Raw genomic sequence first — 24,684 nt, forward strand, 5'->3', positions numbered from 1 at the left:
TAAGTTCCAGCAGTTGAACAGGGGGAGGGCGACTGTCAATCATTCCGTCTTCAATTTTACACTCCCCAATTGGCGAGACTAAACCGCAGGGAATTCGAGGTGACTTGCTTCGGAGCAGTTTCGTTGTGGCTCCGAACCTTTTGGGGAGGGAAAAAAAACAAACAAACCCTTCTCTAAGCGCGTCTCCTTTAAGGGGAAGCAGCAGCTCCCCGAGAGCTAGCGTGTTTGCGTGTGTGGATTTAATGCCGGCTGGGCTGAGGCAAATTCACTTCCAGGTCGAGGGTGACAGCTAGGCTGGGGGGCCCCGGCTCGCTTCTGCACGGTGGTCGGGGCCCGCCCCACAATAACACAAACCAGGAGGCGAGGAGGACGCAGCTGTGGGGTCCCTGGCGCAGAAATGGTGAGTGGGTGGGTGAGATTGCCGCGGCAGCCTGAAGAGGACGGAGAGATCAAGCATAGAAGATCCACATGGGGGAGGGGGGGCAAGGCCCCGGGGGAGTACCCCTCTTTTGATTTCGGATTTTAGAATATGGGCTAACTGCTTCCTATTTTGTCCCTCCCGATCTGTCACTAATGCGGATCTTGCTTTATTTGGTCTCCAGCAAACGGGCGAAGATGTCTCTGGATGTTGGGGAAAGGGATTTCGCGAAGCTTGACTCGACCTAATAGGGTAAACAAATAGGCTGGGGGTGGGGGGGCTGTTATGGTACCTGACCCCAGCCTGATGCCCTTAAATACGGATCCAGTGGAATGAGAATAGTGGTAGAAATTTGTGATTGTAGCTTTTAGAAGTGATTGGAATGTGCAGCAGCTATTGGATTCCATTATTGCAAAGTAGGGTCTCTGTTGCAAAGTAGGGCTCTGTACATCTCAAAATTCTAGATGGCCACCGAAGGCGGCCAACACATCCCACTATGTTATCTAGTGATAGTTTGGATTTTTGCAGCCCAGATATGATAGCTCTAAGTAAGATGTATCTCATGCTCAGGGGAACCTATCCTTGAGCTCTGTTGATGTGTTTGGGTGAGCAGACACTTCCATTACTACACAATCGTATTTACAAATGCTAATGGGAATTGGAATTGGACTTTCTCATATAGTTTTGCATTGAAACTTGAGGGAAGAGACATCCATTCTTTTTTCACTATGACTCAGAGAACAGCTTGTTAAATTATAAGGAGTAGTATTCTAAATTGTTTATAACAAGGTGGTTAGGTAAGTGGCTAGTTTTTGTAAGGTGTGGCAGAAATTGATACAGCTTTGGTTAACAAGAATTGCTATGCAGTAAGAAAAAATTGTTAGTCTTACTTACAGTATGTGTATATGAGAGAGATGGACAGAGCCCTTGGAATAGATGGAAAGGCAAAGAATGGACAATATAGAGACCCCGAGGTTTGCAGCTGTAGGGAAATTCATATAAACCAGTATGTTGCATACAGTATAACCTGCTATATAGTTTGAATTCTTTTAGATATAAGGAATAGGGAAAAACTATATAGTATTTGTTGAGATATCTCTTGTTCTGTAACTCCTAAACCCCTAAGAACACTGTCCTCCTTTATGGCTGGGTTTGGCCAAGCTATAATGATCTTCCAGTCTAATCCATTCATGATATATCTGGTGTTTGATGTGAATGATAGTTTGAGTTAGGCTTTGAACACTACAAGCTGAACATGCATAAAGTATGGCAAAATGCCTGCATTTACTTTAAGAATGTCTTGAAAGCTTTCAGACATCTGCCATACCACTTCTTGGTGAAGAAGAACAATGAACAATAGAAATCAAAATGTATTATATGAAAATACCTGGATGGCTTTCAACAATGGAAGCATTTGTTCACCCAAACTTAAATCAACTATGAGAAAATTGTGACTTATAAAGACATTTTAAATACTGAAGGGAAACTAAAAACCAGACAAGAACTGGAAGAACAGGGCATTGATCTGTCATGGTGGCCACACCTGCAAATTCAAACAAGATATGAAAAAGATGTTAAAACATCTGGATTTTACAAAAAACAGACAGAAATTGATCAGATATTATTGACACCAGATGAAAAAGTGATTAAGAAACTGTATATGTTAAGTTTAAAGATGAAAGAGTAATATATTGATTATCTGCTGAGGTTTATAACCTGTAAAAGGTTCTATATAATTGCCTTCCTAAATGCTTAAAAATACACTCTGCAGCATGTAATAAATAGGCTTACAATCTTAAAAATAGACATAGTAAAAAACATAATATTTAAAAAGACACAGGAATAATTAATGTTTAGTTAAAATCTCAACAACTTAAAAGAAGGCTAGCAGATATCTAAGGAGTTTTAGAAAAACTTATTCAAGAGTCTGAAGGCAATGAACTTAGTAGATAAAATGATACAAAAGACTTTAAACAGGGTTAAGAGAAAATCCATATAATTTATTATCTAATATATTGGAGATTCTGAAATGAATATAAAGTGTAGTGAAAGAAAGGATTGAAACAGAGAAATGAACACATAGAACAACCACATGGGTTTATCTATAGACATCAGCCCAATATGTATGTATTTTAGTCTAACTTTTGGTTCAGAGGCGAACCAGGTAACATACAGAGATGGAGACATACATCTCTCCCACTGGTTGTATCTTTTACAACTGCATTTGGAGGCATACTCCCACTAATGTAGGAATAACACAAATCTTCAAGATCAATAGTACTTGATCAACTTGTTCTCCATGAACTATTCAAATCCCATTTTAAGTCATTTAAGTTAGTATGGGGAAGTAGTAGTAGCCATCACCATAGCTTAATTATGTGTTATATAATTTTATTTTTATTCATTTTTATTCTAAATCTCTTGCAGTCAGTATTAATTAATAAACCCTGGTTCTGGTTTTGAAAAAGGAAGAACATGTTTTCTTGCCCACCTTTTCCATGCTTTCCCTGTAAAAATATATGATTAGTTGCTGTCTGTTGATATTGCATAGCAAATAGTGAGGCAAAGACTTCATATTGAACATTTCCAAAGATTTGTTCCAGAACTTTTGTGAAAGTAATTTATCATTTCAAGACAGCTTTTCCTACTTGGTTCTATTCAATTGGGTAGAACAATGCTGAGTGCAATTCCAGCATATAAGGCTAGATCCCAAATGGAAGAGGTTTTTAACATCTACCTTGTCTTACACCAGCTTGAATAAGGTCTCTTTACTGTTTATAGTAACATAAATCTGTTCTATGCTTTACATTTTCTCCATGAAATTTCTCTGTAGGACAAGCATGTCTGATTTTCCCATTCAAATTTTCTGAAAAAGGAATATTCCCAGATCATTCCCAAGCTAAAAGAAATGGGCCGACAATACTTTTTCAGACAGACCTATTTTTAATGACCTAGTTTTTGTTGGATTTTTGAAGTAGAAAACATTCTTATAAGTACGTAATGAGCAATGCTATGCATAGGAGGGATTTGAAGTTGCCAGAACCTTGGGCGAAAGTGACCGTGTCATACTGGAATTTAATATAACGCAAACACTAGCAACAGAAAACAGTCCAACCAGTGTCTTGGACTTCAAAAGAGCTGACTTTAACAAACTCAGAGAGAACCTAGAAAAGATCCCATGGATGAAAATCCTAAAGGGAAAAACAACCCAAGAAGCATGGGAAACTCTGAAAAATGCGATCATAAAAGCCCAGACCAGAACAATACCACTGGAAAAAAAACCAAGAAATTCAAGAAGAAACCAGCATGGCTGCACAAAGATCTCTCTGACAAACTGAAAGACAAAAAGGACAAATACAAAAAATGGAAAGAGGGGCACATAACTAAGGCCAATGATCAGCAGACAGCCAAAACATGCAAAGATGAAGTCAGGAAAGCAAAGGCTCAGAACGAACAAAGACTTGCAACAGAAATCATGGATAATAAAAAAAGTTTCTTCCAACATATTAACAACAAGAAAAAAGTCAAGGAAACTGTAGGTCCACTAAAGAGAGAAGATGGCAAGGAAATAACAGGCAACAGGGAGAAAGCAGAGCTGCTTAACTCATACTTTGCATCAGTCTTCACACAAAAAGAAACTATAGCCCAACATAACAAAAAAAATCACTGCAAAAGACAAATTAGAAACAAAAATTAAAATAAGCAAGAAAATGGTAAAAGAACACCTATCTGACCTTGACGAATATAAATCACCGGGGCCTGACAGATTACATCCCAGAGTTTTGAAGGAGCTGGCAAATGTTATCTCACAACCATTGCACCACATCTTTCAAAACAGCTGGAGCACTGGGATTGGAAAAAGGCTGATGTGGTTCCCATCTTCAAGAAAGGGGGGAAAAACGGAGACTACAGATCAATCAATTTAACATCAATACCTGGGAAGATTCTAGAAAAGATAATCAAAAAACAGATCTGTGAACAACTAGAAGTAAACAAAGTTATAACCAATAGCCAGCACGGGTTTGTTAAAAACAGATCATGCCAAACCAATTTTATTTCATTCTTCAACAAAGTGACTAAACTAATAGACCAGTGAAATACTGAGGACGTAGTATACTTTGACTTCAGTAAGGCATTTGATAAAGTACTCCTTGGTAAGCTAGAAAAAGGTGGAATAGACAACATCACCACCAGATGGATCTATAGCTGGCTGGCTAACCATACTCAACAAGTAGTCCTCAAAGGCACTACATCCACATGGAGAGGAGTAAGCCGTGGGGTTCTGTCATAGGCCCAGTATTCTTAATATATTCATCAATGACTTAGATGAGGGAATTGAAGGGGAACTCATCAAATGTGCAGATGACACCAAATTGGCAGGAGTAGCCAATACCCCAGAAGACAAACTCAGAATCCTAAAAGATCTTGACAAACTTGAACAATGGGCCCTATCCAACAAAATGAGTTTCAATGTGAAGAAGAGCAAGGTTGTACATTTAGGCAGGAAAAATCAAAGGTAAAAGTACAGATTGGGCGAGACCTGGCTCAAAAACAGTAACTCTGAGAGGGACCTTGGAGTCCTACTGGACGATCACTTGACTATGAGCCAGCAGTGTGCAGCAGCAACCGAAAAAGCTAATACAATCCTGGGTTGTATGAACAGAGGTATAGAATCAAGATCACGCAAAGTATTAGTACCACTTTATAAAACCTAGTAAAACCACACCTGGAATACTACAGGCAATTTTGGTCACCATATCACAAAAAAGATATTGAGTGTTTGAAAAAAATTCAGAGAAGAGCAACTAAGGTGATCAAAGGCCTGAAGACTAAAACATACAAAGAATGGCTGCAGGACCTGGCTTTGGCTAGTCTAAAGAAAAGAAGAAATAGGGGAGACATGATAGCAGTATTCCAGTATTTGAGGGGCTGCTACAAAGAAGAGGGGGTCACGTTATTCACCAAAGCACCAGAGGGCAGGACAAGAGCCTTGGTGGAGCAGTGGGCTAATGCCTCCTTAAGTAACACCAGCTGCCTGCAATTAGTGCAGGTTCGAGTCCCACCAGGCTCAAGGTTGACTCAGCCTTCCATCCTTCCGAGGTAGGTAAAATGAGGACCCAGATTGTTGGGGGCAATAAGCTGACTTTGTAATAATGCTGCTTGGGGGGGGGCCCAAAAGCCCTAATAAGCAGGCATATACATAGAATGAAGGCTATTGCTAAGCACATTGATTTGTGCTTTAGACTGTAAGCCGCCCTGAGTCTTCGGAGAAGGGCGGGATATAAATGGGATTTTTTTTAAAAAAATGGTTGGAAACTGATCAAAGAGAGAAGCAACCTGGAATTAATGAGAAACCTCCTGACAGTAAGGACAATTAACCAGTGAAACAGCTTGCTCCCAGAAATCGTGGGTGCTCCCATCACTGGAGATTTTTAAAAAGAGGCTAGACAGTCACTTGTGTGAGATGGTATAGATTCTCCTGATTGAGCAGAGGGCTGGACTAGAAGTCCTTCAAGGTCCCTTCGAGCTCTATTCTATTCTATTCTTATTCTAAGACATGTTGCTGAGAGAGTGAAACTTTCTTTCTCTTGATTCACTCTGACAGTAACTTTTAATCCATCTTGTTGCCTTTATTTATATTTTATCATTAGGAAATATATTGAAAGTAGGGATTCTACCAACACTGCTGCGTAGCTGTTTGGTCTGTATTTACAGTCTCCAGATTGCAAGCTGTTTTAATGCCATCTGTGTGTGCTGTGATAGTAGCAATAATGTTGATAATTCAAAGTAAACCATTACTGTACAATTAAAAAGGTAAAGGTTCCCCCGCACATGCGTGCTAGTCGTTTCCGACTCTAGGGGCCGGTGCTCATCTCCGTTTCAAAGCCGAAGAGCCAGCGCTTGTCCGTGGACATCTCCGTGGTCATGTGGCCGGCATGACTAGACACCAAAGGCGCACGGAACGCTGTTACCTTCCCACCGTAGTGGTCCCTATTTTTCTACTTGCATTTTTACGTGCTTTCGAACTGCTAGGTTGGCAGAAGCTGGGACGAGTAACAGGCGCTCACTCTGTTATGCGGCACTCGGGATTCGACCCACCAAACTGCAATTTAGCAGGATACTAATAAGAACTGCATCCTCCCCCTTTCCATATTTTACTCTAGTTTCTGTTTAATAATATTTTCTGGAAGAATGATTAGTCTTCAGTCTTAAGAATTAGATATGTCAAATTCAATTATGTGTATAGCTGAGAGAATGAATTGGGTGTTGCATATGCTTTTCTTTGGATATGCTTTTTGTGAAGCCTGAATGCATTTTATTTTAGCTCATCTGAGTTCTAAGATAAGCTTACATGAAGCAAATAAACGAGGCAAAAATCTTATATAAAATTTCAAGCTGAAATCAAAGAGAAATACTATTTTTGAGCCAGACTGGTACATTGTCTTGGAATTAAATTTTTTAGTTAAGGAAATAAATGGTAGAGCTCTTTTTAAAATTTTCTGTGGGAGTGTACAGCTTGCTTTCTTTTGTCTGCATTGTGAAATGAGTCACAATATTTGTGTTACTCTGTGAGCTACTGAAAGCTAAATTATCGAAAACGACCGACTTGTATGTAGATATAGGAAGAAAACAAAGGGAAAATACCTGGATAATTTGAATAAGAAAGTATCTGTGTTTTAGTTCATGAATACTTGTTTATCATAAATTATGAACTGTACATGTTTTGCAATATGTTACCATAACAACATGAACCAGTGCAGAAGACATAAGGATAACCAAAACAGTCATTGTTTTGTGTCCTCTATGTCCATTCTAACATGTTTCTTCAGCAGGAGGAATAAAATTATAGGACTGTGCCCAAGTCCACAATCTGACACTAAGATCAACTTCCTGCTCTGTAGTACAAGAAATGAAGACTTGGAAAGTGATCTGTTAAATCCACCTTAAAAACCTTAAGTGTGGTAATGCTGTTCAGCCAGTTTTGTTGAACATATTACTCTTGCTTGATGATTCAGGATTCTGCTTAATAAGAAAAGGGTATATTTGCATTACTTCGTATGTTTAAATATCATTTCAGGCGCCACTCTTAAGTAATGTCCAGAGCTGTTAAAATTAGCTAGACATTGTTTATTCATTTGTTGATTCTCTTTTTTATATATGATACAATAATATCTATATAAATTAGTCATAATTTACCTCAGCTTTCACTACTTGAAAAACTGAAATTTAACGAGCTCTTCTCCCTTTAAATATCAAGCATTTGTGTGTCTGTCTGTGTACTACAACATGAATCTCTTTGTAGATGATGGGTGAGGATGTAGGAAATAAATTACCTAATACAGAAAAACTACAATTGTTGGGAAACAAAACTGGATTTGAATGGTGTAACACATGTCAAAAAGGAGAAACTGTATCACCAAAAAGAGGTCAGAGTATCATCAAATATGGAGATGATAATTTATATATGGAGATACAGTTTTGAGACAATAACTGTAATTTAAATAGAAAGAAAGGACCTGCCAAAGGAGATAATGGCTGGTTCACATTCCTGCATTCTGATAAGCTTGTTTTTAACAGAATAACAGACTTAGAACGGTTTTGTCTTGTTGAATGTAGAATCCAGCCAGTGAGATTTATTTAACATGTGATGTATAGCACCAAAGCTTAGCATCATGAGTGATCAAAGCCAATAATTAAATAACTTGTATTTTTTTTAGTAGCTGATACAGGTCATTGTTTGCTGCGTTTCTTTAAGGTTCTTTTTCTTTAAAATGTATTTGGAATTAGGCAGTTTTCCAACAGAAAATAGCCCTTTGTAAAATAGGACATGTAAAATAGGACAAACACACATGCCCACCAGTGTTGCGCTAAGTCTAGTTTCCCCTCTTCTTCCATATGTATATTTTTGAGATCCGAAACTAACAGTAAACCAATAAATAGTATATCAATTTTGAGTACAGGTATGTTCAGGCTTTGGCACTTGTTTGACCCTATAAAATAGAGATCAGAGTAAGTGACACCATATCAGAAAAATCATTTCCTGCTCTCTTTGGGGTCTGTAATTTCATTTTGAAAATAAATTACCTTTATGTCAATGATTTGTAATTACATGATTTCAGCCAGCTACATACTTATGTAATAGGACACTTATTACAATACAGATTCTCGCCTCTGGTACTAACTTCTCCCTTCTACGTTTTATTTTTAGTGGTGATGAGAATTGCAAGTGCAGTTCTCCCTACTCCCTTGTCAGTTAAACTGTGATAAATGCTGCCTTTCTGAATTTCAAACGTTAGACATTGGACTTCTTTCTGCAGGAAGAAGCTTCACCATATTCTCTGCTTGACATCTGCTTAAATTACCTAACCTCTGATCTTGAGAAGTTTTGTACAGAAAGGCAAGATGGGACATTATGTTTGCAAGAGCCTGGAATATTTCCACAAGAAGTGGCTGATCGATTGCTGCGGACAATGGCATTCCACGGTAAAATCATCCATCCAGATCTGGTAACTGGGGACTCTATTCAAGTGAGCCATCTTAGTTATTTAAACTAGGGCTTGAATTTCCCTGCGTTTGATGATGATCTCCCACTTGATTTGGCATGGCTATTTTTTAGCTGAAGTGGTGCAAAATTGATGGCATTAAGAATGAAATGGTATTCTACCCCAAGCAAATAGAAGGCGATCAGAACATTCTCTTTCATTAGCCACTGTAAATTACAGTACAGCATTTAACAGTATTTGGAGAATACAGCATTCTCCAGTTGGAGAATGGAAGTGATACAATAAAACCTCCTTGTGTAGAAGTGCTCCAGCAATGGCACCGTGCAGAAGAGGAAAGGATAAGTTGGTATTATTGTAGCTGTCCAGTGAAATCAGCTTGTTAAACACCCCCCCAAAAAAAGTTGGGGGTGGAAAGGAGAAAGAGGACGTTTGAGAATAAAGAGTGCAATTGATTCCTACTTTCTCCTTATCGAACTTGCTTTTTCTTTGTAATCTGGGCCTGAAGTGGAAATTCCTTGAATTGTTATAGCTGGCTTGTTTTTCAGTTTTAAAACTGTATATGTGATGTGTCTCGTACTCTTCCCTCCCTTTAGGACTGCTTAACGATGCAACCGTGGGGATTTTTAGAGGCAACCAGATGCGTTTGAAAAGAGCCTGTATCCGTAAAGCAAAAATTTCCGCGGTAGCTTTTTGGAAAGCCTTCTGCCACCACAAGCTGGTGGAGCTTGATGCGACTGGTGTAAACGCAGACATCACAATCACAGATATCATCAGCGGACTTGGCAGCAATAAGTGGATTCAGCAAAACCTTCAATGCCTTGTGCTGAACTCGCTAACTCTTTCCCTGGAAGATCCCTATGAAAGGTGCTTCAGCCAGCTGACGGGTCTTCGTGCGTTGAGCATTACCAACGTTCTCTTCTACAACGAAGATCTGGCTGACGTGGCTTCGCTTCCAAGACTAGAAAGTCTGGATATCTCCAACACTTCAGTCACCGACATAACTGCAATCCTCGCCTGTAAGGATCGCCTCAAATCGCTTACCGTGCACCACCTGAAATGCTTGAAAATGACAACCACTCAGATTTTGGATGTAGTACGAGAGTTAAAATTCCTGAACCACCTTGATATTTCAGATGATAAACAGTTCACGTCGGATATTGCCCTTCGTTTGTTAGAACAGAAAGACATCTTGCCTAATCTTGTATCTTTAGACATCTCGGGAAGGAAGCATGTGACTGATGAAGCCGTGGAAACGTTTGTAAAACAACGGCCCTTAATGCAGTTTGTTGGGCTTCTAGCTACTGATGCTGGCTATTCTTTATTTCTCACTGGAGAAGGGAATTTGAAGGTAGGTACCTGTTTTTTACAGTAGTTATGACAGATCTGATAAATTTAATGAAAGCAATCAAACTGATCAATGGGTCAACTCTGATGGTTTGGGGTAAGAGAGGACATGTGGGGTATACCAAGATAACGGCAACCATAGATACTTATTCAAAAACCATCCTCTTAACTCTAATAGTATCCCTCTCCAAACTAATAATTGTATGGGGTGCTTTAAAATTTTTCTTTTTACAGTAGCAAAATCAAACAACTACAACTGCAACATCGGCAGAAGAAAATTCAGTAGTGGCTGTCCAGTGATCCATTACATACATTGTAATGATTCAAATAAGCTAAACATAGCAAAAAAAAAAAGAATAGAAGCAAATGAAAAAAGGTGATGCATATAATACCCATTTTTTTTAAAATCTAGATCTTATAGAAATGTATTGCTTCCCCTTCTCACTTTTTGAACATAAGGGCTTTTCAATATAGATAACAGATTCATGTTCTTGAATACAATACTTAATATCAGGAGGAGAAAGTTATTTCTATTTACTTTAGCTTATCTTGGTAGAGTTAAAAGTTCATTAAATAACAAATTCTATATTTTAGGAATGTACAACCACTTTGTTTGTGGCTATTTTGGTTAGCAACCATTTGCAAATATGACCATAATAAACAGTAGTAAAAATGAATTTTCTAACCAGTATGTGCTCCCATAATCAAATTTCCATGCCTCACAATAATGCATGTGTATATAAGTACATAATAATGCATGTGTACAGGAAAAGTTTATTTGAATGAGACAGTAATTCAACTAGTGATCTTTGCAGCATTTCTCTTTCTTTCTCTCTGTCTGTTTCATGTATTCACTTAGCAACCATTTAGCACAACGACTAGAAATAAACCTCACTAACTTGAGTAAGGCATTTGATGTACATACATTGCTGTAATTGTATGTACATCTGTTTCTATATGTATATATAGAAGTATACATGTACACAAATGTCTAATGTTTCTTGATTCCAATATCTATAGATGGCTTCTTAGAAAAGCAATTTGTTATAGAATTGAATGATCAGTTGAAGAACTGCTTTAAAACTCTAGCACAGGTTAACTTTGAGGATGCTTGATTTGATACAAAGGTACTAATTATTTTGGGACATTCAGTGAATCTGTTGCTTTGCGTCTGCATTTGCAATGTACTCTGTGTACCAGAGTTGTCTACCAGTTTAGAATTTGCACCATGTTAGAAAGCAGACTTGCCGATACACCATTTGTCCAGTTTATCGATAATGTCATTGAGGTGCCTTATTAAATATGATGAGGGTGAAACTGGCATGGGAAAATACAAAATAAATAAGAGAAAATAAACATAAAAATAATATAAACACTGTGAATATTGCTTGAAAATATTTGATTATACTTGAAAATAGTTCAAAGTTTAATTATGTACGGTCATAGAACCACATTAGAGGAAAATATTTGAAAAGCCTAATATATTTTGGGAAAATTCTGTTATCTGTATTTCCACCCCCCTCCCGATTTGCAAACTGATAGATTGTGTGTTCTGTATTTTGAAGGTTTCTGGAGAAGCAAATGAAACTCAGATTTCGGAAGCTCTACGGCGTTACAGCGAGCGGGCATTCTTTGTGAGGGAGGCACTGTTTCATCTGTTTAGCCTTACGCACTTTATGGAAAATACCAAACCAGAAATTCTGAAGGTAAAAACTATTTAAACTAATGGGACATCTCTCTAACATAATCACGAAATGTGATGTACTTTAGGAAAGCAGAGATCATGGAAAATGTATGCACTGACAGATTTGGGGGGAGGGGGAATGCATTCTAGCAAAAGTTCAGAAGCTGTAGTTGCTGTGTTTACATAAGTTATGCTAAATTTAGCACAGAAGAAGCAGGAGGTGTTGCCTGCATCCACAAAACACTGTAGACCACATATCTGTAGTTGTGGAGTAGAAATCTTATTCGTTCAGCAATTGTCAAATGAAATGATATCCAATTAAATTGATTAGCTTTCCATATTGTGAGCCAACCTAGCAGTTCGAAAGCACGTAAAAATGCAAGTACAAAAATAGGGACCACTGCGGTGGGAAGGTAACAGCGTTCCGTGCGCCTTTGGCGTCTAGTCATGCCGGCCACATGACCACGGAGACGTCCTCGGACAAGCGCTGGCTCTTCGGCTTTGAAACGGAGATGAGCACCGGCCCCTAGAGTCGGAAACGACTAGCACGCATGTGCGGGGGAACCTTTACCTTTACCTTTTACCATATTGTGAAGTGGCCAAACTGTGAATAGAAATAGGACCTGCCATTATGGACTGGTACAACACAGTAGCAAAGTAGAAAGGTAAGAAGTGAGCATTTTCCTATAGGCACGAAAGGAAAATGTAGGAGAAAGAGCCTTCCTTCCAAAAATAGGAGTGAGCTGCTCAGTCTTTTGATCTTTTCTCCAATGGTTCAGTTTAATTGCTAAAAAAACCCCTAACCCTAACCCTATTATATCCTAAAATAGATAGCAGTATAAAAGGTAAAGGTAAAGTTTCCCCCGCACATGCGTGCTGGTCGTTTCCGACTCTAGGGGCCGGTGCTCATCTCCGTTTCAAAGCTGAAGAGCCAGCGCTTGTCCGAGGATGTCTCCGTGGTCATGTGGCCGGCATGACTAGACGCCAAAGGCGCACGGAACGCTGTTACCTTCCCACCGTAGTGGTCCCTATTTTTCTACTTGCATTTTTACGTGCTTTCGAACTGCTAGGTTGGCAGAAGCTGGGATGAGTAACAGGCGCTCACTCTGTTACACGGCACTTGGGATTCGATCCGCCAAACTGCCGACCTTCTGATCGACAAGCTCAGCGTCCTGATCCACTGCATCCCAGATAGCAGTATATGCAGCTCCAAAGGGGTTTGGGGGTTTTGGACAAATTTGTGTGAGATTGTTCAAAGCTGTATTTCATAAGCTTGCCCCAGGCCAGAGAACTAGGTCCCTTTTCTGTCCATTTTATTCAATATTAAGATGGAAGGAAAGAAAGTGGAGGGTTAGGGTTAGAGTTAGGGCCAGGCCTTTTGACACATTAACTCTAGTCATGAAAGGAAAAAGTTGGTTAGTTCCCTACCTGAAAATGATCAAGGTAGGTGTATGAATTAGAGTGTGAGAATACCTGCCAGCTAGTTTAAGAACTTTGGGAATGCTAAAATAATTCTGCTTTGGATATGGTAGCTGTTTTCATTGTAGATGAAAAGCCAACTCACAATTTCCTCTCTTGATTGTTCGTTCCAGCTTGTAGTTGTTGGCATGAGAAATCATCCTCTGAATTTGCCTGTGCAATTAGCAGCAAGTGCCTGTGTGTTTAACCTGACAAAACAAGATTTAGCTGCAGGCATGCCAGTTAGGCTCCTAGCAGATGTTACCCACTTACTCCTTAAAGCCATGGAACATTTCCCCAACCACCAACAAGTAAGCCTTTCCATTTATTATTTTTTTTGAGGTAACAGACATAGCATTTCTAATGCAGAACCAGTGTACTGATTTTTTTTAAGCCCATGAGATGAATTCTCAGAGTAGATGCACCAAGTGCTTCATATATACTGTTGATTTTGAGTTTGGATGGATAGGTGTTAAAATGGTTTTTAAAATGTTTGTACTTTGCAACAGGAATGAAAGTGATTATTGTCTTTTTGGAAAGGCTGAGCTAAGCAACTTCAGCGTAATATACTCTGAATATAACCAATATTGGTTCATAACTGATGGAAATGATAGAGCATATCAATAGCTCAGGATTGAAATGAGGGGTCCTTGATTGGTTTCTTGCAGACTTTTCGTTACCCAAACTAGGTAACTTCATGAATGAGGATGTTACCTAGTTTGTGTAATGAAATATCTGTAAGAAAGCAATCAAGCTCAAACAGCACCAAGAGCCCCGTCATGACTGATGGATTTGCAGTTCTACGGTTAACATTGCACGTATCATAAAACAGGAAGCATTTTAAAAATTAGCATTCAACAGAGATTACTCTAAATTTTGCGAAGTATGTACCACATCAGAAATAGGCAACCTTTTGATGACTTGGAATCTCACTTCACATTTTTTAGAGGGGAGCATACAGAACTTATAAACATAGGGAAGGCCTTCAGTTCCCAACAGATTTTTAATAGGAAGATGGGCAGGCATTTTTAATGTTTTTTTAAAAAAACTCTGTGTTAAACTTACATAGGGCAACCATTGGTTTTTCATTTGTGTCCTGTCCCAAAATGTTATGAGGCTGGCCTGCCAATTTTTGATCATTCTGGTCATTGAAGGCTTTAAGAGAACCTTGAAGTAGAACTTCCACCTACATCTTGCGCATTCTTTTCTGTTGTAATGCTTAACTATCCACTGTTCCTCTGGATTCACATATTCTCTCTTTAGTCTTCGTCATGGACATTAATAAGTCAGAAACTTCTCTTTTTAACATTAACCACAAAGTTAAATTTCATCCAGACCCTAAACTTTGGCAAATTCTATGTACTGTATGGTTTGTAGAAATAAAAGGGCTAATAAGCTATGGTTTAAACTACCCTTTGTCCAGAGTCAAATGAGATGGCAAGTTGTAGGCAATAAAAATTAGTAGGATTTTCAAGATCATTCTTTTGGTGATTACTTAGAAGAGACTGCAGTAGCTGCAGGTAGATTAAGTTTAGTATATCTTACATAAAGAACCTAGATTGGGATCAATTTTTTAACTCTAAAATGAATTCAATTTACCCTATGACGGAAACCTAATTTTCTCTTTTCCTTCTGTTAAGGATATTTTAATGCTTTGTTCCTTGAAACACACTTTTACCCTATACAGTGTATCTTATTTGTAGATATCACAATATATGTTGCTACAGCTGGATATTTATAAGAAAGTGTAGAATGCTGGTGTAGGAAATACAAATAAGAGACTCATATTTATGAATACATATGCACATTTTTATTGTTTCTTTTTGATCCGTTTCATTTAAAAATAACGATGTTCATAAATGATGATATTGGCTCATTAAAGGAAATCACAAGTTAATCAATATGCTACGAGATTCATTTGGGAGAAATAAAATCCTCTTCCTGGATATGAAATATTTTTGTTGTGGTTTTTTTCCACCTTACAGCTGCAAAAGAACTGCCTTTTATCATTGTGCAGTGACAGGATACTTCAGGATGTTCCATTTAACAGGTTTGTTTTATTTTTCAAATTATGAAGAAAAGGGAAAGGAATGTAAGATTGCTATCTAAATGTAGGTGATCACTCTATCTCACTACTGAATAATTTTAAATTATTGCTCTTATTCGTAGCTAATGGATAGAGGGATTTTCTGTCTGTGTCTGTCTGTCTGTCCGTCCGTCCATGCATCCATCCATCCATCCACCCAACTACCAAACCTATCTAAAATACCAACATTTTTCTAAACATATATTAAGACAGAAGTTGGTCATTTATTCATTTATCATTTTTAAATGTTGCATATTCAAGGAACTCAAGATGCTAATCCTAGTCCTAACACCAGGTAAATAAATAATTTGATAATTTGCAAAGGAACCTATGAACATTGTGAAAAAAGACTTGGAAACCAGAAGGGGTTGCATATGTTCTCTAATAGTTATAGACATTGAATAACCTCTGGCTGTGCTTCAGTGACTGCAGTTTGCTATTGCTTGGACCTAATGCAACCTTTTTCATAAACTATGCTCTGAGAGTACTGTATGTGTGTTGCAGGATAGAGAAAGTTCATCCTGGAACCATCCGCCAGTGGTGAATTGGCATCTATAGCAGTCTCTGCCCAGCGTTAAAATCTAGATCTTGAAAATAAAAATGGACAGACAGAAAGACATATTACTGGCCCAAAGTGGCTGATCACTCTTAAAACTTAGGAGTTGTTTTGCTCTCTATAAGTAGCCGATGCCAGCTGTAGGTTTTATTATAGTTCTGTTGTACATTGCTATATTCCTCTGGGCTGAAATGTGATAGCTGGAGATCTTTTTTGCCCATTCCTAAGATGCGGCTGCACGGGTAGTGATGGGAGCATCCTGATACTCCCATATTACACCCCTCCTGCGTTGGTTACCGGTTGTCTTCCTGGTGAGATTTAAGGTGCTGGTACTTACCTTTAAAGCCCTACATGGCCTAGGCCCGGGATATTTGCAGGACCGTCTGCTGCCGGGAACGACTTCCCATCGCCCAGTGCGCTCACACAGAGAGGGCCTCCTCAGGGTGCCGTCGGCTAGACAATGTCGGCTGGCGACCCCCAGGGGGGAGGGCCTTCTCTGTGGGAGCGCCAGCCCTGTGGAACCAACTCTCCCTTGAGCTCCGGATGGCCCCGGATCTCCGGTCCTTTCGCCGCGGCCTTAAAACTTTCCTTTTTCATCAAGCTGACCTGGACTGACGACAGGGTTTTAAAAATGTTTTTTTAATTTTTAATTGTTTAGTTTACCTTATTTATTGGGGCTGTTTATTTAATTTCTTTTAACTTTTGTATTGTTGTTTTTATTGTTGTTAGCCGCCCTGAGTCCTTCGGGAGATAGGGCGGCATATAAGTCCCAAAAATAAACAAATAAATAAATAAATGTGTTAACCTTTTTGACTGTTTTTTTCTGTCCAGGTTTGAAGCAGCTAAACTTGTCATGCAATGGCTATGCAATCATGAAGATCAAAATATGCAGAGGATGGCGGTGGCTATTATTTCCATTCTTGCTGCAAAGGTGTGAGATTTGAAGCTTTACCATTTTAGCCTTAATTTCCAAGCCCTACCAACAGCAGTCTGACATTTCCCTGTGTTTGTTTTTTCTGTTTGTTTGTTTGTTTGTTACTTAAAGCTTTCAACAGAACAAACAGCTCAGCTTGGGGCAGAGCTCTTCATCGTCAGGGTAAGCAATTAGAATGATTTGAAATGACTGAAATGCTAATATTGACTGAGTTGATACAACACAAGAATGTGGTTTATTTGATTTGGGATGGGACGTTGCATGAACCGTTATAAGTTCTTTATACAGCTTATAAATTCTATAAATAAATAAAACCAGCCATTGTTTCCACTGTTAAGTGGAAATGTTCAATGAGCTTCTTGTTGAAGGTTGTTGTTGTTGTTGTTTTAAAAAAAATCCGGTTACTTTGACATACACAACTATCGTGCCCCGTTTTCCACAAATATTGAAGCATTAATGTGTCCTGTTACTGTTCAAATTCAAGGGAGGAAAGAAATCCATTTAATTTTATTTGGTTTTTTTTTAATCACATGCTCTTACACAGCCATCCTGAGTAGTGCATCACAGGTGTACGGTATATCAGTTGCGTACTTGATATGCAAAGCGTTTGATGATGTTTCAAAAATTTTCAAAATTCACTTTGATAGAAGAATTGATCAAAAGTGGTTCTTTGTTATCTTAGCAAGTCAGAAATGGTCCTTTTTGTGGGAGATTTTTATTTATTTATTTTAAATAAATAGCCAAAGCTGCCTGGGCAATTTACAATACTTTAGTGATGTTCCTTGTTCATACTACATGTGACTGTAACAGACCTTGCCTAATTACCGGTATATATAAAGTTGGGAATGATTTAATTTTAGGGCCAAAGAAAATATATGCTTGAGAAGAGTGCTTTCTGATCATAAGATGCAGTCTAGTTTTTAAATTTTTCCACCCCCTTCTCTATCATTTGCTTTCGGAACTATGTAGCCTGGACTCATTTGAATTTTTCCTATTATAATTTTAATAAATAAAACTGGAATATTTTTTCTCCACATCTTTTTATCCAGATATTATCATTCAAGCATACTTGCTAGACTTTGATACCAGCAGAAAATCTGGTTGGGAAAAAAGTGACATTGGGAGAAAGCTTATGTATAATATATATAATATAGATATTGCACAGTTGCAAGTATCTTTTGCTTGAAAAATGAGCGGAAGGGAACTTCTTTCTTTCTTTTTTACACCAGTATTTTTCAAACCTGGCAACTTTAAGATGTGTGGTGGACTCCCAGAATTCTCCAGCCAGCATTAGGTTAAAGTCCACATGATTTAAATTTGCCAAATTTTAAAAACACTATTTTAGACTAATAGGGACGTGGTGGCTCAGTGGGTTAGGATGCTGAGCTTGTCGATCAGAAGGTCGGCAGTTTGGCAGGTCGAATCCCGAGTGCCGCGTAGCAGAGTGAGCGCCTGTTACTCGTCCCAGCTTCTGCCAACCTAGCAGTTTGAAAGCACGTAAAAATGCAAGTAGAAAAAAAGGGACCACTACGGTGGGAAGGTAATAGCGTTCCGTGCGCCTTTGGCGTCTAGTCATGCCGGCCACATGACCGCGGAGACGTCCTCAGACAAGCGCTGGCTCTTCGGCTTTGAAACAGAGATGAGCACCGGCCCCTAGATTCAGAAACGACTAGCACGCATGTGCGGGGGAACCTTTATCTTTACCTTTATTTTAGACTATGATAGAAGTGGATTTAAAGAAATGTGTCTGTTCCCATTTGTGCCATTAAAATCTGAATTTGAATTTGAAAAGAGTAACTTAACAATATCAATTGCTTTATTCCTCCCCCCCTCCAGCAACTTCTTCAAATTGTGAAGCAAAAAACAAATCAGAATGTAGTGGACACTACTCTTAAGTTTACGCTGAGTGCACTTTGGAATCTCACTGATGAGTCTCCAACCACGTGTCGGCACTTTATTGAAAATCAAGGGCTGGAACTCTTCATGAAAGTTTTGGAGGTGGGAAATGAAACATACATGTCAACATCTGTATAGCTACTATTGTATCTGCTTACTTGCAATTTCCTTACGGAAATAATGAACTTTGTAATTTTGAAGTCCTGCTCCATACTTGTGATAGGCTTCTTATTTTCAAATCCTGCAGTCTCAAACCAATTAACTAAGATTGGCCATAAAAATCTTCTCTCTCCTCTCACTGCAACTCATAAAACCATGTCACCTGCCTCTTGTTGAAAGCATTAAAACTCCTTTAGTGTACTTCCTCTGACTCAGTCCCTCCTGTTTTGGATAGCAGTGACTGAAAGTTGATCCTGTACTGCCAAAATAGTTATTTAATTTTGTAGATTTCTCTAAGCTTTCTGAGATGCCTCATGTGATCTGCTTGTTAATCCAATATTAGCAAAATGTTCTCACTTACTAATGGTTGTCTATTCTTTTCATTTACAGTCTTTTCCTTCAGAGTCATCTATCCAACAGAAAGTTCTTGGCCTTTTGGTAAGATGAAAGGAATAGTAACTTTTTAACCTGGATGTAGGCAATGTTTGTTTTCCCTATTCTTTCTTGCTCCCTCTAACATTCTTCACTATTGTACTTGGACTACATTATTTTTAATTCCATTCTATTAACTTTGGGTTCAGTCAGACCAACCCTGATCCTTCACAATCTCTATTTGTTTCAGGTTAAGGGGTTAGCATTAGAGCACAACTCTGTTGACTCAATCAATAGATTAATGTAGACTAGCATCCTATTTCCAGCAGTATCAAGGCAGCTTCTCCAAGCCATCAGCCTCAAAATAAAATAGATTGGAATTCAATCAGCGTGTCCAATCTAATGACTAATGTGTTGAGAAAATTGTTCTACAAAGTAGGTCAGAAAGTCAAAAGCCATGTCCACAGCAATACTTTTTCAGAAACATCTGGAAAAGCAGCTTAATTGGTTAGAACTGTTTGTATTGAAATTCCTTCCTCTTTTTTTTTACTCAGAACAATATTGCAGAGGTTAAAGAACTCCATTCTGAGCTAATGTGGGAAGACTTCATAGACCACATCAGCAAGTTGTTGCACAGTGTTGAGGTGGAGGTCAGTTACTTTGCAGCTGGGATTATTGCTCACTTAATATCCCGAGGAGAACAAGACTGGACATTAAGTCGCAACCAGAGAGCCTCACTCCTTGAAGAACTGGTATAGATGTGACTGAAAAATATTTCCTCCTTTTCTCCGAGTTACTTTGTAAACATTTACAATAACAGCTCTTTCTTTGTTTTACAGCATTCTGCCATTTTGAATTGGCCTACACCAGAATGTGAAATGGTGGCATACAGGTAACTACAGATTTGGCATAAACCCTTCAAAAAATATTAATACAAGGTAGACTTAGTTTGCTGCACATAAGATTACTTTTTCCAGAAGTATGTATACAGTAGTTTGCCTGCCATGATAAAATCATATTTCTGATTTTCCAAGCTATAGTTGCAAGACATTTTGGGTTATAATCCTGCATATGTATTAATGAGTAAATCCATTGAATTCAGTGAGATATTCTTAGTATATATGCATTGGGTTGCTTTCTGCCATATTCTAATGTGCTCAGTGAACTTAACATTGATATATTCTCCATTTTAAAGCTACTGAAGGCAGTAGTACAGTTGCTAAGAGAGAAAATGAGCTGTTTTCAAATTAAAACTGTTCCAAAAGATGTATTTTCATGCATGTTTAGAATTAAGTCTATTGACACCAGGGCTAAAACAGGCTGAAGCTTTTGAGATGGCAGATTTGATATGAATAAACAAGCAATTGTTTCCCATGGTCTGGGTGGCATTTACGGGTGTTGTGCTTCTGCTGTCTAATTATCACTTTCTATCCAAACCTCTCCCAATTATGGAAAATTCAGATGACTTTTACTACTTCCCCATACCTCCTAGCAGGCAGGAAACCTCTACATTTGCTGAGTATCATGATTTCCTGCTAGGAATTGCTTGCAATTCCACTGATGAAGAGTAGTAATGCGATACCTTTTATACTGGTGTTTCAGCTGTATACTACCAACTCCAGGAAGGAAGCAATGACAAATCACTTCTGAAAATGATGCAACGGAGCAGCATGGACTTGACCATGTAGTATCCAGGAATCAGTGATTTGAAAGGACAAAAAAAGTGTGTGTGTGTGTGTGTGTAAATACTGTACTCACAATCAAAGTCTCAAAATGATGGACTTTTCCTTTTTCACTTCATGAATAGGTCGTTCAACCCCTTTTTCCCCTTGCTTGGTTGCTTCATGACTCCTGGGGTACAGCTCTGGGCTGTATGGGCTATGCAGCATGTTTGCAGCAAAAATCGTATGTATTGACCAAAAAAAACCCCACATCTTTTTTATATTTTATATTTTTATATTAAGCAATTATTTCAAGGGTAATTAGTAGGCACCAGATAATTCTTGTGATATCTAGCAACACAGTTTTGAAACACATTTTGGGGACCTGGGGAATGAAAACCATCTTGTAGCAATTCTGTCACAGTTAAACGGCAAGCAATGTGAGGAGGTAAATGGTAAATGTTTTGGATTTTAGCAGCCAATGATGATGCGGTGGATGGCATTTTGAACTTGGAAAAGATCTAGCTTGGTCTTTGTTCAACTGATAAATGACAGTCTCTGTCTAATAAATCTCCTCTTCCTCAACTGAAGTGCTCTCCATCCTTTTTGGGTAAACAGAAACCACTATCAGTATAAAATGTGCTTGCCCACAATGTCATTCTCTTATCCTGCCTTCCATTGCCTTTTTTTGATACCTTCCTAAATGATGCTACTGTGATGCAGGTGGAATGCATGATAGATAAAAAGAATTGACTGAGCCTTGCTGGATTTATTCCTTCAATAAAGTCTTTAAAGTCTTGGGATGCAGAAATACTTATGTGTACATACCATGTAATCTTACATCTATCATCTCTTCAAAAAGCAAATAGTATAGCAGAGAGGATGCCTTGTGACAATTACATTTCACAAAATAATTTTGCTAAACCCATAGGCAGCTTAACCAGAATTTAAATATGTAAAAGTTATATGTGAAAATTGATGGAAACAGACAGTGAAATTCTAGACACTTGATTTTATTGAATCTTTCTCTTTTCTTCATTTCAGCTGCCAGGTACTGCAGTATGTTAATTGAAGAAGGTGGACTGCATCATTTGTTTAACATCAAGGAAAACAGCCAGACTGATCCAGATGTTCAGCGAATTGCTGTCTCCATTTTAGATAGCTTAGAAAAACATATTTTGCGACATGGACGGCCACCTCCTTATTAAAAAAACAAATTGAAAATAAGCCAAATTGAATGAAAACGTAACGGAATAGGTGTGCAAATTACCCTCTCATAATCCCTTACTGAAATGTCCCTGGTTGGAATAATGTTGATAAAGGTTATTACCATTATTTTTTTGCCAGTTGGTATGGAAGCAGGGCTAGTACGTGTTATCTTTAACGGCCTTCAGCATTAAGGGGTTGTCAAGAGGATCTAGAAAAAATTCGTAACCGGTAATATCTACCGGTATCACTTCTGGCTGAGGAAAAGTGGAAATTGTGCCATTCAAATGGACATTCAAAATTAAACCTGTAGACTGTGTGAGTTCATCAGAAAATTGTTTCTGCTTGCTTCATCCCTTCAAAATAGTTGTGTTTTAATAGAACTATCCACTGATTCAGTATTTGAAAAAAAACACACCCTGTGCTTGTAATGTCAGCACTATACAGCTCAAAACACTGTCATATATTCACACATTAGAACCCGAAAGGTTATGAGTAAGGTGACCAGGGATTATTTGTTCTTCTGTGGACCTTTTAAACTCACAGATTCTTCAGTTTCTACTACCGTAATATTTCATATAAACTCTTTAGCAGAAACATCTGAGTTTCAAACCATGTTTTTTTGTTGTTGTTCTGTAATATACTTCGATGAAAATCTCCACGGAGGAAGAAATGTAGGAAGGGAAAGATTGAATTATAATTACAAAAAAGTAAAAAAAAATATTATGTTGCTACACTTGTAACTAAGTGTAAATTTGAAAAAAAAAGTAGAGAAAACTAAATTTTTCTACCAAAAGAATTGCTGGGGGAAATTTGCTCAATTTATGGGATTGTACATCTAATCACCTTATTTATGACAGACTGTTAATAGCTTTGTTCTTTCTCATAAATACCATGTCAGTATTTGTGCAGTGAGCTTTATGTGGAAGGCAATGCCATACAAAATTTCACCCAACATTTTATGTAAAGTCTGGTGTAAATTACATTCTTGTGTGGTATATTAAATTTTTTTACATAAAACATTCCATGATTAAAAACTCAATAATGCATATGTGTTGATGCTTAATGGAATAAGGTGAAAATAACAACACAAAGTCCACTCTGAAATAGATGTAAGCAAACCATGGTTTGGCTAAGGCTTACTTAGTCAAGGTGTGGAAGCTGCACAATGGCTAACACTATCATAGAGGGAGCTAACCTGGTTACAAGAGAAATGACATTAGTTTTCTATCTATGAGAAGCTAATTGTGTGATTTAATGTATATGATTTTCAGAAATAAGTTTGAAGTTCAGTGACTCATTTGCATAAAATTGTATCTTAAAGCTACAGTCTTGAACTTCAGTTATTTGGGAGAAAGCCCCACAGAATAAAAGAAATCTAACTTCTGAGATAGGTTTATGTGTGTATATGTGCAAATTATTGAACATTATAGCTCCGATCCTGATTTGATTTTTTTTATAAATGACATAAAAAACAAAGAATGCTTTCCAACAAGTCTTTAATTGTATAATTTGCCCTGTCTGAAATGTGGGTCCAGATGGTTTTTCCATTCATAAACCTCCTATGTACCCCATATTTCTGGGATAAAAAAAACTCTTAAAAAGAAAAAACCTAACTACACAATATATTTATATTAAATCTCATTTCTTTCATTGATTTTAATCTCAAATATGCTATGCAGTAGCCTGTTTACTAGCTATATTTCTGAAAACCCATGTAATTGAATGATTTTCCAGGATTAAGCTTTATTTTTTTAAAGTCATTCATTTATCTTTACCCAAACACAACACTTTGAACTACTAAAAATACTCACCTTGAAATCTTATATAAAGTTATTTAGCAGTAGCACCTAACTAATCTTGGTTGTTCTTGAAAAGTTAACGGGATCATGCATAGCTAGTACTCAGATTTGATACCATCAAGAAATCCTAGATTTGTAGTCTAGATTAAGAATGTTTTAAAAATCTATGGAGTGATAAAGTTAAACCCCTTTCATGTTGTTGCCAAGAAAACAAGCTGGTCATGTCCATGGAGTCACCAGAAAGTGATTTTGACCCTAGAGAGATCTTACCTTAGCATTTCTGAACTTTATATATTACCACTATATAGCAATGATTATCATAGGGCTCCAAGAATTTGGATAGAATGGGCACAAGATTTTGAAAGAGTTTAGTGAGTGTCTTCTGAAATTCAAACCACTGCTAAGTATTGTCAGGTACGGTAATTTAATTTTCATCATCAACCCATGTTCAAAATGATATTCACAGACTCACTGAAGGAAAATAAAAATGGCTGAGTGGAGCCATTTTAATTAGAATTTTAAAAGCAAATGGTATAGTGATAATCTTTTGTGTCTCAACATGTTTACTGATTTTTTTTTTAAAAAAACCACCTGATTTATTTCC

At 37.8% G+C, this 24,684-nt stretch overlaps 1 protein-coding gene across 1 annotated transcript; it reads left to right on the top strand.

Moving 5' to 3' along the window:
* On the top strand, positions 1-23,323 carry ZYG11B (zyg-11 family member B, cell cycle regulator). Its single transcript, XM_081322279.1, is given in 15 exon segments — positions 1-400; positions 8,737-8,902; positions 9,516-10,270; positions 11,832-11,972; positions 13,543-13,719; positions 15,394-15,458; positions 16,882-16,981; positions 17,096-17,146; positions 18,821-18,982; positions 19,430-19,477; positions 19,966-20,163; positions 20,251-20,303; positions 21,219-21,316; positions 22,117-22,274; positions 22,277-23,323. Coding segments are annotated over 15 exon segments (2,208 nt in total). The 5' UTR covers positions 1-397; the 3' UTR covers positions 22,310-23,323.
* Positions 23,324-24,684: the final 1,361 nt, after the last annotated feature.

This window comes from Vipera berus (genome assembly GCF_964194415.1).
Source record: "Vipera berus genome assembly, chromosome: 3".
In the NCBI taxonomy this organism is placed as follows: domain Eukaryota; kingdom Metazoa; phylum Chordata; class Lepidosauria; order Squamata; family Viperidae; genus Vipera; species Vipera berus.